The 17420-nt window shown below is 43.7% G+C and overlaps 1 protein-coding gene across 14 annotated transcripts in view; it reads left to right on the plus strand.

Moving 5' to 3' along the window:
- The first annotated feature begins 1332 nt into the window (after positions 1 to 1332).
- The window catches only part of MAP4K3 (mitogen-activated protein kinase kinase kinase kinase 3), an 80619-nt gene continuing 64531 nt past the window's right edge, over positions 1333 to 17420 (plus strand). For 8 of the 14 annotated variants that reach the window (XM_061461315.1, XM_061461310.1, XM_061461312.1 and 5 more), the window contains exons 1-2: positions 11702 to 11759; positions 14394 to 14484. In XM_061461315.1, the coding sequence (XP_061317299.1) occupies positions 14429 to 14484 (56 nt within the window). In that variant the 5' untranslated portion in view covers positions 11702 to 11759; positions 14394 to 14428. Of the gene's footprint in view, positions 1578 to 2088; positions 2363 to 9041; positions 9064 to 11701; positions 11760 to 14393; positions 14485 to 17420 lie in introns of those variants that run through there. The other 6 variants (XM_061461313.1, XM_061461320.1, XM_061461322.1 and 3 more) reach the window with 6 other exon arrangements.

A 17420-nucleotide genomic window follows, 5' to 3' on the forward strand; every position in this document is an offset into this window, starting at 1 on the left:
CTGTTGGAACAAGTCCAGAGGAGGGCCACGAGGATGATCATTGGACTGGAGCACCTCACAGGCTGAGAAAGCTGGAGCTGTTCAGTCTGGAGAAGAGAAGGCTGCGTGGAGTCCTCATAGCAGCCTTCCAGTATCTGAAGGGGGCCTGTAGGGATGCTGGGGAGGGACTCTTTGATTAGGGGCTGTAGTGATAGGACAAGGGGTAATGGGTTTAAACTTAAACAGGGGAAGTTTAGATTGGCTATAAGGAAGAAGTTCTTTACTATAAGGGTTGTGAGGCTCTGGAATGGGTTGCCCAGGGAAGTTGTGAATGCTCCATCCCTGGTGGTGTTCAAGGCCAGGTTGGACAGATCCTTGGGTGACATGGTTTAGTCTGAGGTGTCCCTGCCCATGGCAGGGGGGTTGGAACCTGATGATCTTAAGGTCCTTTCCAACCCTAACTATTCTATGATTCTATAGGCTCTCACAGAAGCTGGCAAAGCTGGGATCCCAGTGACTTCCCGTTTCTGTGCACCGGGGCAGGGAGCGCTGTACTGCCACGCACTGAGGAGTAGGGAAGTGCCCTGTCCCAAGCTAGAGACCAGGGGCTGGGCACCACGGCAGGTGGGACAACATGGGGGGGGCTGCCCCTGGGCACTGCAGGGGCTCCCAACAGCATGCACAGGGGCTGGTGAATTTTGGGGGTCATCAACCGCATGCGTGGGCTCCGGGAAAGGATGAATGGATGGATGGATGGATGGATGGATGCAAGGCAGCTCCCGTGCCAAGGGGCTGGCTTTGGGGTCTGCCTGCTCCATGACTGGGAGCTGTCTTTTGAGGGGGGATCCCAGTGAACATGCACGGATCTAGCTTTTTGAGTCACCGGCTGCAAGCACAGGGGCTGAACCAGGCGGTCCCCGAGCCGGCAACACCGCTCACCCCCGAGGACGAGGCTGCCAAGGCGGGTGTTGGTGCCCGTGCGTGGCGAAGACCAGGAGCAGGTGGGGGCCGGAGGAGAAGCGGGGAACCGGCAGGGGCGGCCGCTGGGCGCCGTCGCGAGCGCTGCCGGTGCCGCCGCGGGTAGGTTACGTACCAGTGGTCGGTGCCGAGCCCCCCGCCAGCAGCCCCGGAAGTCATCGGGCTCGGGATGCGGGAACCCCTGAGCCACAAGGGCCGCGGCGCGGCGCCGCACCGGAGACATGGCAACCTTGCGAGCCCCCCCCCGCCCGGACGGAGCCTGCGCAGAAACCAGCGGGACAGGAGTGGCGCATGCGTAGTGGAGGCCGCCCCTCCTGATGCCGGCCTGCGCAGACGTAAGGGTGGTGGCTGGGTAGTGGGGCGGGGAGGTGTTTTGTGCGCCTGCGCAGTGTGGAGGCGCGGCGCCATGTTGCCGGAGCGGGCTGGGGGGAGGCGGTGAGTGCTCCGGTGTCGGGTTCCCTCCTCCTCCCCCGGCCCGGGGGCCGCGGCCGAGCAGGGCCTCCCTCGGCACCATGAGTGGAGGCGGCGGGCGGGTGTGCGACCTGTCCCGGCGCAACCCCCAGGAGGACTTCGAGCTCATCCAGCGCATCGGCAGCGGCACCTACGGCGACGTCTACAAGGTAGATGCAGCTCCGCGGGCCGGCGCGGCTGTGTCGTCTCTCCCTCTCCCCCGCTCCCACCCCGGTGGGTTCCGTTGTCAGCTGCCTGGTCGGTCTTCCCCTCCAAAAGCTGAGAGGGGCTTCTGTTGCCAAGCGACGCTTCCCCCTTTCCACCACCCCCTGTTCTCTCGCTGTTGTGGGCAGCACCGTCGCCTCTCGTTCTCCCGGTTCTAGCGGAGTCTGTCCCGTCACACCGGTCCCAGTCCTGCTGGCGGCGCGTGGGCTCCCGGTCTGGCCGCCTCCGGTTCCTCTCTGAAGGGACCCTGTTCCCCGCGCCTCTTCCTGCGCTGGCCTGGCCGACCCCTGCGAGGGGAGGACCCTCGGGCCCCGCTGGCGGTGCGGGACCGCGGCGCTCTTCGGTTCCTGCGGCTGTAGAGCCGCCCCGGGAGTTGGTGCTTGCCGCTGTGCTTCGGGAGTCCGCTTCACGGGCGGGGCCTGGGGGTCGGCTCCTCTCCAGACCGACCTTTGGGAGTGCGTAAATTGCATGTTTGATCGCTCGTTTCCAGCCGAAATGTCACTTGAAATCGTGTGCCTGAAAGCGATCAGGGGTGTTGATCCCGGCCACTGCTCCCATCGCTGTCTTGGGTGAAAATACCAGCGTTTTGTGCTTGTGTCTCTGTAAAACGTGAGGCTGACCAGGCAAACTGGGGAGCCAGGAAAGGTGTCATTGAGATCAGAGGCTTTCATCATCCTGCCCTAACTTCAGAAATGTAGGAAAAGCAAAATTAAAGCATCAGCAGCTGAGTGTAAGTTTGACTTTTTGGGCTTTATAGCATACTTTGACATTTTTCTCTGCTCTGCAGCGTTTGTTGCTATTTGTGTATCCATCCAGGTGAACTCTTTTCTGATGGGATGTGACAGCTTGTCCCTCAGGTACCCACTCCTGTTTGGTGACAGAGCAGAGGGGAGATTGGAAGTTTGTCATGTGCAGCCTGTTGGAAACATCACTTTAACCGTGTGCTTTCCAAGTGTCTTCTGGTCTGGTTTTGTCATCATAGAATGGGTGTGTGTGTGTGTGTGTGTGTGTGTGTTTAAGAAAACTTGCATTGTAGGCAGGGCTGTAGGGAAACCTTTAGAGTCATTCCACGGTTTGAGGCACACAGAACTTGCTCTGATGCTGTCTTTGACTAGGTGAGTGCACCTAGAATGAAGTCTTATTTGGGTTGGGGTGATTTTGGTTTAATCCTGGCTCGCTTAAATGTTACGAAAGTTTCAAGTCCTAAATCCTCTTGTTACTGTGTTCTTAGTATGCCAACTCCCTGCTTTATTTATTATTTAATTGAAAGGGGGCTTTGTATTGTTTTCACCTTGCCAGCTTCCTTGGAGTATTTGTCTGCCGTGTTGATTTTAATTATTCAACTCTACTTGCCTTATGCACGTTTTTTTGGGGGGTTTTGTTTCCTGCAAGCTGTTCTCTTAATGTTTTCAGCTCTGTTTCTGTTGCAGTTTTTAACTGCCATATTGACTCTGTGATATCTCGTCAGATTTTTCTCAGTGCTCTTTACATTATTATGATGGATGTGAATTAGCCAAGTAATCAGTGTTTACAGTTTAATTTTGAGGATGTTACCTCCAACCATAGAATGAATATTTACATTTGCAATACTACTAGGCATATAAAACTTGTTTCATTGGATTTGTCAAGGTTTTCTTGATTATGGAACTTGCATTGCAGTAGCCTTCACTTTGGTGCTCTGTGTGGCCAGTATTTGTCACTGCTTGTGACTTTTGTTTCATAGAATCATAGAATCGTTAGGGTTGGAAAGGACCTTAAGATCATCTAGTTCCAACCCCGCTGCCGTGGGCAGGGACACCTTACACTAAATCATATCGCCCAAGGCCTCATCCAGCCTGGCCTTGAACACTGCCAGGGATGGAGCATTCACAGCCTCCCTGGGCAACCCATTCCAGTGCCTCACCACCCTAACAGGAAAGAATTTCCTTCTTATATCCAACCTAAACTTCCCCTGTTTAAGTTTGAACCCGTTACCCCTTGTCCTGTCACTACAGTCTCTAATGAAGAGTCCCTCTCCAGCATCCCTATAGGCCCCCTTCAGACACTGGAAGGCTGCTATGAGGTCTCCATGCAGCCTTCTCTTCTCCAGGCTGAACAGCCCCAACTTCCTCAGCCTGTCTTCATACGGGAGGTGCTCCAGTCCCCTGATCATCCTCGTGGGCCTTCTCTGGACTTCAGTTTGAGGCACTGAAGTTCTCTCCTCCTGACAGCTGGGTTAGAAAGGGATGTATCAGCATCAGGACACACTAGGCTGATACTACAATTATTTATTTCCTCTAGATGAGAGAGAAGTAAGTATTTTCTGATCAGGTTGTGGACAACATATGGAAATCGAGATGTGCTTTTCTCCTGAGTGAATTATTGCCTGTTTCATATTGAGGGAAGGTTTTGCCAAAGAAGCCTTTAAAGTGGAGCATGAAAATGGTCCAAAAGTAATAATGACAGCTATTTACTTTTAATGTGACAAAGAGGAAGTAATATAGGCCTAAGTGTCATCCACATGTGAGTTTACTAAGGCATTATCTTAAATTTGTGAGGGATTTCCTAAAGCCTCTTTCACTTGCTTCATCTTGTTGGTCTGTAGGTTAGCTTTGTGGTTGATTGAAATAATTGTGTGAGGTTGAGATTAACTGTGTGGTAATGGTGCTCATCAGTGGCGGGATTTCAGTAGAGTGGATCCAAGCACTGGATGTACCTGGGCAGCTTCAAGATATTCTTTGTAAATTGCAGTTTCCCTCTCCTTAGCAGGGAGAGCCATTTTGGGAGGTGTTTCTGCTGTTAGTAGGGATTATTACCTTAATAAGTGACAGTCATGTTGGCATTCTTGCTAAATGCTGACTTTCCTGTAACCTGCTTTCCTGGCAAAGTGTTGAGGAGCTGAAAGCCAAGCAGGCTGGCATCTTCTTCCTTGTTCTGTTTTAGTTGAACTACAACAGGACATAGGTTAGATGTTTGATTTATTTGAAAAAAAAAATAATTATATAAAAATAAGTAAAAGAGGCAGAGTCTATACTCTGAAGATTTTTTGAATTTGAAGTAAGAGCCTGTGGTGTGGACTGAACTACAGAAACTCAAAGGGAAGAGGTATGGGTCAGATATATCAGTCCTGCTGTTTGCTGGTACCTGGAAGTGTGCTAGAGCGCTGCAAGTATGGATTTTTGGCTAGAAATAACACCTTATAACTATCTGCCCTCCCATCCAAGTTTGGTGTTCAGAAAGGCCTTGGAGAAGATGATAATTCATCACAGGAAAGGTAGTGGGTAACTTGTTCATGCCATTAGCTCTCAAATATGCAGTCAACAGTAAAGTGTCTCTTCTAACTGGTACCAGTGCAAGCTGGTTGTAGGAGACGGAGTGTTATCTGGGTTGTTTAATTCTTGATGTATCCCAGAGACATGATCAGTGTACATAATGCTGTTTTCAGTGAGGGTATGAGAGATGATGTTTGGATGTTTTAATTATTTTTTTCAGTGAATCTATATTGCCCCTATAGATAGCTGGAATGTTAATGTTGCAAAGTTCTTATTGTAAATTTAGGTAAAACACAGGACTTAAAATCTGTTCCCTTGTCCAGAGATGTCTCCTCAGAAGACTAAAGTGAATGGAGAGATCGAGTTACTACGTTGTCAGATGGTTGATGCATCTGTAACAAAACACAGACAACCTGCTAATAGTGTTCTGAGTTGAGTACTCGAGTGTTGCATATCCTGTTTTTATTTATACGGGTTTGTTTTCTATGTCTCGGTAAATTTGCTTGTCAAGTAATATAGCTTCATCTAAAGTCTAGTTTAGAGCTAATAGCAAAAGGGCAGTTACATGTCAGGAAAATTCTTGAATGTCACCTTCTGTTTCTGTCAAATATTCTTGTCCAAAGCAACACTCACTAGAAAAGGTGAAAACTAGTTCTGCTGTAGTACAGGTCACTTCTGTCTTTGTGTTTCTGTATTTCACTATTGTAAAGAATTTAATTGTGTAAGGTGGTCAGCAAAGTGTAGAAGAGTTATGTTTGTTTGATGGTGAAAAAGAGACCCTGCCCTGTCCTGTTCAGTTTCAGGAAATACTCCTAGAGTTAAATGAGGTGATTGCTTAATGTAGTTTGCTCTGTGTTTACTCCATCTCTCCTTTAGAAAGACTTTTGTGTCTCTTGGTATGAAACTGCCATTCTAACCATCCCTAGTCCCAGGTCCTCTGTAATTTACGCTTTTTGTCATTTATGGCTTCAGACAGTTGACAGATGAAGATGCAGGACTCTGTAAGGTGCACTTTGCTTGAGATCTCATTTTTAAAAAGAAAAAGCCCTAGCGCTTTGGCTTGTGAGTTGGTTTTGGTGAGGGAAGTCATGTGCCTACAGCTCAGCTGCTTTGCGCTGAAGCCCTTGGATCCTGTGGACGTCTCTGAGGAACACCTGGTTACTGTTGCTGCTGTCAGCCATATTCCAGTGTCTGGTTTCTGATGGTGGTTCTGTGTGTTGCTGGAAGAGGATGTGTCCAAGGCAGCTGAACCTGAATTTTGATAAACTCCCATTTTGCAGAGTCCTAAGGACAAATCTCTTCTTTCCGTGTCTGTGTCCTTGCTCTCCCCTCTTTCCTGGGGTGATCCAGTAAGACTTCAATTCTTCTACAGCTGTGCTCCTTCTGAAATACTGAAAGTGTGCCTTTTAGTTGTGTGCTTTTTCACAGGCACTTTGGTCTTCATTTCTGCTTCACTGAGCTTACAGCTGGAAGCTCCATTTGACTTTTCTAGGAATAAATGTCTATGTTTCGAAGGCTGTAATTTCAGCTTTAATTCTCTTTTGAAGCTTGTCAGGCAGGCAGAGAGGGGTGGTTGTTTTGCCATCCCAATTTTACTGTGCAGAGTAAGTACTACAGGGCATAGGTTCTGTGACTGTGGTTTCATTAACTGATAATCCGTGCCTTGTGTAGGGGATTTTGTTTGCTTCATTTCAGATCTTTTTGTTTGACATCGCCTTTATCAAAACATTGCTTTCTAAAATTGTAGCTCTGTTGGGTTTTGGTATCGTGCCTCCTACCAGAATGTGGAACATTATTACTTTTAGTGTAATTCTTAGTTCAATTTCTGTTAAGTGCAGTTTTGATTCCGTAGGATGAGCTGAAATGATGTAACAGCTGACTGTTGCCAGAGAGGGGTGATTCCCTACCCTGCTCCTGGCTCTATTGCTGCTTACCTGGTGTTAGCTCTGGCACTCACTGTGGTGCCTGGGCTGGTGTGGTTGGTTCAGCTGGCAGAAAACTAAGTAAAAAGAAGGGGCAAGTGAGTTTCTACTGGCTTGGAGAGTTGACTCTGCTGCTGGGGACTTGTGTGGGTTTGAGAGAGGCTGAAGGGGAAGAATGTAGGACTGGAAGCAAGGGGATTGGGAAGCCATTTGAGTGCATTTTCCTGAAGAATGGAGCTAATCCAGTTCAGGAAGCCTGTCTATTCCCTGCGACCAGTTACCCCATGAGTAGCAACTTGTTTAGAAGTTGCTGCTCTACATTTTGTTCAACAATTCACATAGAAAGTAGTCAAAACCAGAAGTGTCCTGTTGTTACTGTCTTAGATTTGCTTTTTGGCCTGGTTTTTGTTGCAGCATTATATGCTTTATATCAGTAGTTTTCATTTGAAGGACAAATGCAAACTTGGCAAGAGATTTACCTCCTTGGATTTTATGTCTGCATTGGTTCAACTGCACAGAGCACTACTTAGGAATCTGCTGTTGTGGCATACATTAAGGGGCAGTACTGAATATTAGCCTTCCTCCCCCCTTTATTCTTTCCCTTCCTTTTCAGATAAACACCATGCACGTCTCTTGCTTTGCCTCTGGTGTTTCTGAATAGAGCCCATCCAAGTATTGCCCTACCCATTGCTCTTTCCTTTTCTGTTTCAGAGTAATATGATCTTTACAATTGCGAGGCATTTTGGTTAATGGATTTTTGTATAATAGTAACAAAAAAACCTGGATTTTTTTTTTTTTTTAGATCTTATTTCGAGTGGGCGGCAGGTTTTTATACAGCATTTGATCTGATCTCCTACTGTTGTCACAGAGACACTAATAATTATTTCCTGTTGAATTAGGCAGTGCTTCTTCAGCTTGACTTTGCAGTTGGTGGATTTTCTTTTTAAATGCCTCCCCAGATATGGCAATGTGGGTCTCTGGAAGAGGATTGTTCCTTTAGCTGCTGGTGGAATGAGGATTCTTATACGGATTTCCAGAGCAGACATTGTATAAATGCTGTATACATTTAATAAGCGGCCGTGTGTAGATGCAGGTGGTGTAGGCTGATCTGTGCTTCTGGAAGACCTGTATAATGCATTCCCTTTGACATAATGAAATCAGCATTTAAAGGAATTGGTTGCAGGCTCCTGTGCATGGAAACAGAGATGGGGGGAAAAAACTCCTGGTTCTTGCTTTTAACCTCATCACCAAAAAGGGTGAGAGAACATGTATTGTGCAAGTGGAAACCAAAAATGAATGTGCGTTTTCCTACATGGCACTTTGAAATTTTTGTTTGCATTTGCCAACTCAAAAATATTTGCTTGAAATTGTTCTTCAGCCACCTAATCCTTATTGATGCTCGAATCTCAAAACCCGTAAGTAATTGGCAACTTTAGTGTGATTATGCTGAATGAAAGCATAAGGCAGTGTCCTCAAGATACTGAGCTATTGTGTGGTATGTACACAAGCACCCTCAAATTCAGAGTCAGCGCTGGCTCCAGCACATGCTGGAAAACATACAATACTTCTTTCTCAGTCCCATTCATCTAGGCTTGTGATGAGAACTTGTAAAACCTGTCAGGGGTACTTGGTTGCCATAATTATCCTTTGTAAGGAACCCTTGTGTCACTACCGTCGGAATAATATATATTTTTTTTAATATACTCAAATTAACAAAGGCAATTCATATTCTTATTTGTGATACATTTAATGCTGATAACCCAAATGGAATAGGGTGCAAAGTGAAAGCTTACTCAGATTGTCAACTTCAAGTCATGTTTTCTTAAGCAGCAATTCATGCCCTTAAGCAGTTGTTAGCCTGCTGTTCCTGGAGGCACTGATGACCTGCATTAAATCAGGTTTTGTTCCTCCTTTCTGGCTTTCATGAGCCCCGGCAGGTACTGTTGCAGAGAACGGTCAGCTGCACAAAGAGTCCCACTACTGCTGTTCATGAGGAAAAGAAGAAATGCCTAAGCTAGAGGTGAAAAGATAGCATTTGTGCTTCCCTGCCCATAATCCTGAACAGTTCTTCTGTCATGACATTGAAGATGAAATCCCTTTGCGATGGGAGGGGCGTGAATCAGCCATGAGGTGTGAAGAGCGCAGGTTTGGCAAGGCTGCCTGCTGCTTGGACTCTGTTCCTTTGGCTAGGATGTTGTATGTCCTGCTCTGGCTACTGCTGAAAGTTTCTTGGCATCACCAGCACATAAGACTTTGTGGTGAGTATTCTCATGTCTTTTAATCAGGCATTCCAAAATTGTCACTAGCTCCTAACCATCTTCTCTCTTGCTTTAGTTGCCATCGCACTCTGAGCAGTGCAGTGACATATAAAGCCATAGTCAGAGAAACAAGTTCCTGACACCTGGGCACAACATTGTTAAAATAGTAATAAAAAAACAAACAAACTTTTTTTGCTGGACTAGCAATGTCCCTGAAGCCTGTCAGATGCTTCCAGCTTGGCTTGCACATCCCAGCTGCGTGCAGGATGAGTAACTTCAGGATGTCCTCACATGTATCCACTGCAGTTTTTTTCTCACTGATTACCTTATTAGGACAAGTAGACCCAAACCATGTCTTCAAGTATCAAGACTCCCTCATGAGTCTTCATTAAGCTTCAGTAATTTTTCTTATTAATCCTGGAGGGTAAAGAATGTTGACCTTTGATTAATGATCATCTTGCCTCTGTTTTTGTTTCTCAGTATGGGAAGCATGTGCTGGAAAAAGAAATAAGGAATAAAAATCCTAATTCATGCTTCAATGATGCCACTTTCTCATATGTTGCCTTCATTCTCTGGTACAGATAAAAGGAACTCCTGTTCTTTGTGTCTTTTTTCCCTCACACAGTGATGAATGGAGACACTGCTGTGTCATTGGGGTGGGCAAATAATGACTTCCAGGGAAAGCTGCCAGAGAAAATTAATTTTTTTTTTTTAACTGTTCATTTCCACAGTTTATGAAGTTTGGACTACTCCTTGATTTTTATAGAATTCCCACTGGTCTCAAGATCTATCCATAACCATCTGCCTGTAAATTATTTGCAAATGCCAGTACTCCCAGTACTGCAGAAGAGCATCGCCACACCAAGGAACAGTGAGAGGTTTGAAATAGGCTGTGCTAGGAGTGAGCTTGGTAGATCTCTAAACACAGGAATACATACTGTACTTATTTCCAGATTGTATTGCTGGCTATTTTTTGTAGTCTAAGGAGTTTTTTTTCGCTCTACTTGGGATTTCACAAGCAGCTGTTAAGCTGCTGTGTTAAGAATTGATACCTTACAGTATTTGGTGAGTCTCAGGCCAGTCAACAAAAAGTTTGAGCCCCTGAGCTCCTACAGTGACTTCAGTGACACCATTAGCAGCATAAAGGGTGGGCACCTGTCTGTATCTTAAGTTCTGTAATTCTGGCCTTTTTTGGTTTGAAAGCGGATGAGGGGAGTAAGCAAAAGCAGGATTGGTCTCACCTTCTGTGCCCTGTGTAGGGGATAGACTGGGCATGGCATGCAGTGCATTAGTGGTCCAGCACAGTGCATTGGGTACCAAGACTTCCCTGAGGACAGGAGAGGTTGTAGCAGAGCATCCTTCAGGAGCTGCTGCTTTGGTGCTGGGGAGCATCTTTGCTGCTCTCTCTCCATGGCTGGGTGCAGAGGCACAGAAGTATCAGAAAGCACTGGGCAAATGGCTTCCTGGTTTTCAGTCAGTAATCAAGTGTGACGATTCTAGAAGAGAAATCATTATATCATAATTTATATTGCTTCTTAATGGCTTGTTAAAAATTTCCTTGGTTACTCAGTAGAATGCAGGCTTTTGCATGACAGAGCACCATACAAAATGCAGTTAAGCTGCTGAGTAATAGCTGAAGTTGGCCACAGAGCTGCTGCACATGCCAGGGGAATGCTTTCTAACTCCTTTGTTGCTGGCTTGTTTTCTTCCCACCCTTGCAGCAAGGGGAGGATGCTGACACTAGTGGAAAGCAAGGACCAAGGGGCACATAATGAAATTGGCAGGAAGCGTTGCGTTGCTCTCATGGGAATCTTGGAAGCAGTCATGTACGCTGAAGGGTGCAGCACTTGATGCACCCTGGGCATTGCTTGTCTGCTGTGAGATGTGTGTATGTTATAACTGCTTCACAGTCAGTATCTTTGTGATTGGTTTGTTTATGGGTTTTAACAGGGAAGTACAGTGTGGTTGAAGACTTGCATAATTTTGGACTGTTGTGTGGCAGTGTAGGGTTTCCTGAGCATACTTAAAGCTTCAGAGCTCTGAAAAAACAGCTGCCTAATGTTTTTGTGGTTGGTTGGGGTTTTTTTGGTTTGTGATTTTGGTTTCTTTTTTGGTGTTGGTAGTGTTTTTTTTTGAGAGGGCTTGCTTTGTCGTTAGAAAATAAATCCAGGTTTTGTTGGAAGAGTGCTTCCTACGAATGTGTTGGAGAATAGTATGCTAGCTACAGAATTCTTACAATTTGGTTCACTGTCATTAAGCACAGACATGGATTATTTTAAATAAGCATTTTGGATATAATAGAACTCAAAAATGGTGCTTATCTAATATAAAAGCTGTAAGCCAAATAAAAATAAATGCATGGTGTATTGAGGGGAGGGCGAATCTAACCTTGTATGAAATGTGTTTTAATTTAATACAAGGTGTTTTAATTTATTGGCTTCTCCTGAGGAAGCTTATGCTTAAAAAAAACCCAGACAACCAAGAAACGTCTCAAACCAGCAAGTGGTTTCACTGTTTTAGACCCTTGTGTATCTCAGTTGCTCTTGGACTCTGTGTTGTCAGAGAACATTGAGAATGCAGAGCTGGTTACTGTGTTCTGCTCTCTAAAGTTAAATTTTTTATTTTACTTTTTTTGTAGGCTCGAAATGTGAACACGGGTGAGCTGGCGGCAATTAAAGTAATAAAACTAGAACCAGGTAAGTGTTACTTAACTGTACAGGCCACAGAAGTGAAATATTTCTGTGCCTCAAATACGGTTGTACAAAATTGAATCCTTATTGAAAGAAGGGATAATTTTTTGCCTTTTAAATGGGGACAAAATACACTGTTCTAAAAAAACCCTAAGCATGACAAGCAAGATGTAAGGGGAAAAAGTGTGACTGGTTAAAGGGAAGCTGATAAGAATTTCAGAATGTTGGCTATTTTGGTCTTAAAGTACTATGTTTACATTTGATGCGATACAAAGCCCTGTATAGAGCAAAAGAAGTGAGGAAGGCAGCAGGGCAGAAAAGGACTTACCTGGAGAGAGCATGGGGGAGAAATGAGAAGGAAGGGTGAAATAATAGCTGAGCACTAGTATCTGGGAGTTGAAGTAAATTTCCTGAAATTCTCTTAGAGACTTTGGTTAAGATTCACTGTATGCTAGAGGTGCACTTGAGCTGCGCTGATGTTGTGATTTCACAAAACACATGTGCCCTACAGATATCAGCCTGCAATTTCTGTTCTGTCACTGTGGCTAGCCTTGTTGAATTACAGTGCAGTCATCTCAGAAGTAAAATGTCCAGACTTCTTGTTTAACTTGTAACTGTTTGTGCTCCGTTTCAAGATGTAGTGGGAGCTAATGCAGGAAAGAAAGTAGTGTGTCACATAGGTTGTGCTTGGAGAATCGTGCTGTGTGATTTAGCTGAGCTGTGAGCAGAGCCTGGGGATGCACTGCAGCTGGGATAACTTGCCCTCAAGCTGTGCTGATGGGGATAACAACTGGTATCTTGCAGTTAAATATTTTTGGCAGCCTTTGGATGCTAAAGAAAGTCTACAGAGAATGTACTTCAGCTACCCTCTGCTTGCTCAGTGAGCTCAGTGTCTCTTTGTAGTTGTTGCTTCCAGTTGCGGTAGAGGCTTGACTAAGCCTCATACAGGCAGTGTCCGCATTCCACAGCTGTGGCACTGGCTTTCTTTGCAAGTTTTGCAGACTGGGGGAGAGTGTGAAGATTAAAGGTTAGTAATGTTAGGCACTTCCTATGAAGTTGATGCTAATTTAATATTAATATTATGCTAATTTAATAATACCCTGGTCAAATAATGGAGAAACCTTGTCCTGTCACAGAGGAAGATGATTTCTACTTTGCTCTTCAGCGTTTGCATATTTACAGGTCTAGCCAGGATACAGTAAGCCATGAGCAAAATACCATGGATAGTAGACAGCCTGTTGTGATGTTAATTTGCAGCTTGTGGTTTGAGATTTGCTATCAGTTAAAAAAACATGTGAGTATCAGATTTCTGGTTTAGAAAGTACCACATGGATAGGTCACCAGTATGTTGATGTCTTGGGAGAAACATAAAACATGTTTTCTTAGGTAATAGCTTGACCAGTTCTGTTGGAAGTTGTTGTGTTACATTTGACATTAACAGCTGTATTTGAGAAGTGATTTTTGAGTTGAAACAACTCATAAATATGAGCCTAGTGTCTGTATTCAACTTTCTAGACAATAGCTTTGGCTTCTGGTTTAAAAGCTCTTTTGAGTTATGCTGAAGTGTGCCACAGCAGTACACCTAAAGGAGAATTTTGACATGCATTGAAATTTCTTGGTTCCCCCCCCAACTTGCTTAAAGAGTCTTTGAAGTTATTCATTAAGTTAAACGGTTATTTTAGGCCTTCAGGCTTACTTTACCTATGAAGTGGCAATTCCTTAGTGGGAATGACTTCGTTTTTGTGAACCTTGTATGTCTAGTAACTAAACAAACATCGTAAGAACTTTGTAAATAATATACCTAACTCACTACTACATGCTCTTATGGCCTAAGACATTTCAGGGGAGTCCCTGTGTTAAGATACTGAACTGCAAAAGAGCACTTGACATGTATTTCCTAATTAAAAATGCTGTCAAATACCTGTTTCTGTCATTTTCTTACATTTGGTATTTCTCATCTTCTCTTTTTAACTTTCCTATAAAACTCCTGCCTGACACTCCCAAACCAAAAATGTCTCTGGCTTTTCAATTTCATACGTGATTTTCTCAGCATACGCATCTGGTAAGAACCTTTTGTAGAAGTACAGGGACAATGGAGGTACCAAATAGTAAATGTGGCAAATGCCACATCTGTGTCAGTGTTTTATTTGGACATACGCAGTCTGTAAATTCATGTGCTTACCAAGTTTACCAAGGAGTTGCAGCAGCAGCCTACTATTGAATGGGGCTTTTTGCTCAGGAAGATGATCTAATGGGTGTTGGACATGTGGCCAAAAATAGCAAAGTTTTTAAGAACCTGGGCTATTGAAAGGATGAATGCAGATGGACACAGTTGGGTCTCCGGGGGGGGGGGGGGGGGGGGGGGGGGATAAAGACTTTAGAAAGAGCTATGACCAGAGGTGTCAGATAGCAGATGTGAGGTCTGTCTGGCCCAGAATGAAACTTCTTAAGAATATAGGTGCTTATTGCTAAGGCCTTGCTAATAAATATTGACTTACAGCTGCTGCTTTTTATGCCTGTGAAACATGCAGATAAATTTTAATTACTCAAAATGTTTATTTTATAAACTTGTACTGAAAGTCTAGTTGAGGTGTGGGTATGAACCAGGCTGATGAAAATATTCATTCTTCTGCTTTTCAGGAGAAGATTTTGCTGTTGTACAGCAGGAAATCATTATGATGAAAGACTGTAAACATCCAAACATTGTTGCTTATTTTGGCAGCTATCTCAGGTACAGTTTGTTTCTTTTGATTGCTTAAAAATGCCTTTCTATCTCCTTGTAAAGAATGGGTCTGTAAGGTGACTTAGGCAAAACTTAATTTACCAAATAAGTATTATCCACTTGTATATATATTTTTTTAATTTACCTTAAAATCTGTTTATTACAGTGTCTGTCTAGAAATTGTTTCTCTTTGCACAGTCCTTCAGTGACCATGTGGTCACATGTCCTTGGAAATGAGTTGTCATTTAAAAGCTTTGAATTTAATACATAAATGGAAAATTAAGCACAAGTATGAAGAAAGAATCTGTGTATACAGTGTCTTTTAAATCTGTTTCAGTAAAATGTCTCTTAAATTTGCAAAACTTTGGGAGGTGTAAGTATGGTATAATACAGATAGAGTTCTCAGAAATGTTCTAACTCTTGTCATGTAAACTTAAGAATTCAAAATTGAATGATATAGACAAATAAGGAGGGGAAAAACAGTTGGTTTTTTCCTTGTTCAAGAGTAGTAGTGCTGTGTTAAGCTCCAAGGACAATTTCATATTGAAATACCTTAGAATTTAAACTGTGCAGCCTTCAAAAAGTGCGCTGGTGATTTGTGGTTTGGTTTTGTTTTGAAATCTAGAAATGATTGATATTTAAACTCCTTTTTTTCTCTTGAGCTGTAGAGTTGTTTAGAACACTTAGTATATGTAGATTGTTCTGTCTCATTCTTTTGTGTAATTCCTTTTGTAAGATACTGTGCTTAACTTTGTAAAAAGTAAACTCCATACAAAGTCTCATTATTGAGAAGGTTGATAGGTAGTTTCTAATAACATTTGCTATTATAATTCTTTTTAATACATCCTGACGAATGTTTTATGCTAGATATAGCAATTGCTTAATATTCAAGGACTAGAACTTTTAATGCTGCATTTTGTGAACCTTGTGTCATAATTTTAGGCATATCATGCAATGTAATCAAAAGCTTGTAAAAGACTCTAAAAAGTCATGATGCTCTTTATGGCAGAAGCTTCTTGTTCCTGTCAGATATTTGCATATCTTCTGTCTGCATGGGAACAGCATAGGTAGGACATGGTAGCTCTGTGGATTCCCCATCCCTGGCAGTGTTCAAGGACAGATTGGATGGGGCTTGGAGCAACCTGGTCCAGTAGAAGGTGTCCCTGCCTGTGGCAGGGGGTTGGAACTGGATGAGCTTTAAGGTCCCTTCCAACCCAAACCATTCTACAGTTCTATGGGTCTGTGTGGGTTGTGAAGGTTGCTAGACCCTGTTCATAATGGGAAGACACCAAGCTGAGTTACTCATATGCATATTAGACTTCAGCAGCTCCAGATGAAACTCTCCATGATGGCTATCTGCTGCAGCCAAAAGCTTTTCAGCAATATAGGCCAAGTGCTTTTGGTTTGGGGATGGAAAGATATAGGAAGTATTTTCACATAAAAAAATCTTGGTGCATTAAAGCCTTTCAACAAAAAAATTACCATCTTTGAAGCAGGAATTTAGGGCACAATTTGGCTCTTGTATTTGGAGTGCATCTCATCTTTTATTTTTAAAAATCCTGTCAAATGTGACCAAGTTATCTTATAAAGTACTGCATTTCTTTTACATTCCTTCTGGATCAGAGCTTAGGAAATACAGTTACTGTTTCTTTTCTAGCTATCAGTGCCTGATTTGATGTACATTTGCAGAGCTAGAGAAAAGCTAACGTGCTCTCTGGCTTGCTTAGGGAGCTGTTGTTGTGTGTTCCTTGTTTTGCTCTGGGGCAGGATGTTGAAATGGCGTGTGGAGCACTTTGTGGTGCTCTTGGTGACCTCAGTGCTGAACGCCTGCATAGTTGGAGCAAACTGATATTGGACAAGTTGAGTGTGCCAGAACTTGGAGGCAGTGTTGGGGGAGAGAGAAAGTTCTGGGAATAAATGCTAGACAAGCTGAGGTCTCATGCAGAAGCTTAGCAGACTTCAGGAGTTTCTTCTTCCAGTCTCTTTAATTCAGTGTCCCCAGTAGCTCTGAATGCTCACTGAAATGATGTTTTATCACTGATGGGATTCACTGCATCTTTCTTGATACTTGTTAGCTTTTGTCTGGTGAATGAAGGTATTGTGTACTGACAGTTGTGATTCAGGTCAATAGAATCTCTGTTTTGAACTATATTCGCTTTATAGTCATTTAGAAGGTCTGTAATGGAAAAGCTGGTCATATTAGTCCTTCACAGACATAGCTTAGTGTGGAGCATGAAGAAAATTTCCAAGAGTAAATGTATTTTCAGGAGAAGATTAAGTGGAAATGCACTGAAGGTATGAGAATGAAGAGGAAAGTAAGCCATTGACTAGCCCATTAGGGGAACACCATCTGCATGCTATGCTCAGTGGGGCCTGGACTGTGTGATAGTGTACTGCTTAACATTTTTGTATATACATGTGCAGGAAGGGATCAAAGTCTGAACATAAAACCAACAAGCCATGCTGTTCTGGCATCCCATACCTTGAAGGGTGCTTGTCTTGGCAGCTTGAATGCTTTTTATTAACACTGAGCTGGTATGGGAGCTGCATTATGTGCAAGTTTGTGTGGGTGTGCATACAGATAGAGTATGTGTACATGTAGGGTCTTGGCATTCCAAACTAGGAGTGTCTGCATTTCACCTTTGAATGTTTAAGGTTAACCTGAAGGTTAACATAAACTGTATATTGCTTCCTTCTGTGCAGTACTGGCAGGCTGCTTCTTGTGCATGAACAGTCAATTCTTAATACTGCTTCATACCCTAAAGTCATATTAAAGTTTTTGAGAATTTGTTGAGTTACTAGTCTGACAGCTGCATGCAGGTTGTAAGGTGGTGAAGTTTGCAAAGGATCTAATGATCCAATACCTAAAGTGGGCCCACAAGAAGTCTGGAGAGAGAATTTTGCAAGGGTATATAGGGACAGTACAAGGGGGAATGGCTTTAAAC

The sequence above is a fragment of the Pezoporus flaviventris genome, unplaced genomic scaffold (genome assembly GCF_033815535.1).
Source record: "Pezoporus flaviventris isolate CSIRO_AGI_PZ_B2104156 unplaced genomic scaffold, CSIRO_AGI_Pfla_v1 ptg000031l, whole genome shotgun sequence".
Taxonomy (NCBI): domain Eukaryota; kingdom Metazoa; phylum Chordata; class Aves; order Psittaciformes; family Psittacidae; genus Pezoporus; species Pezoporus flaviventris.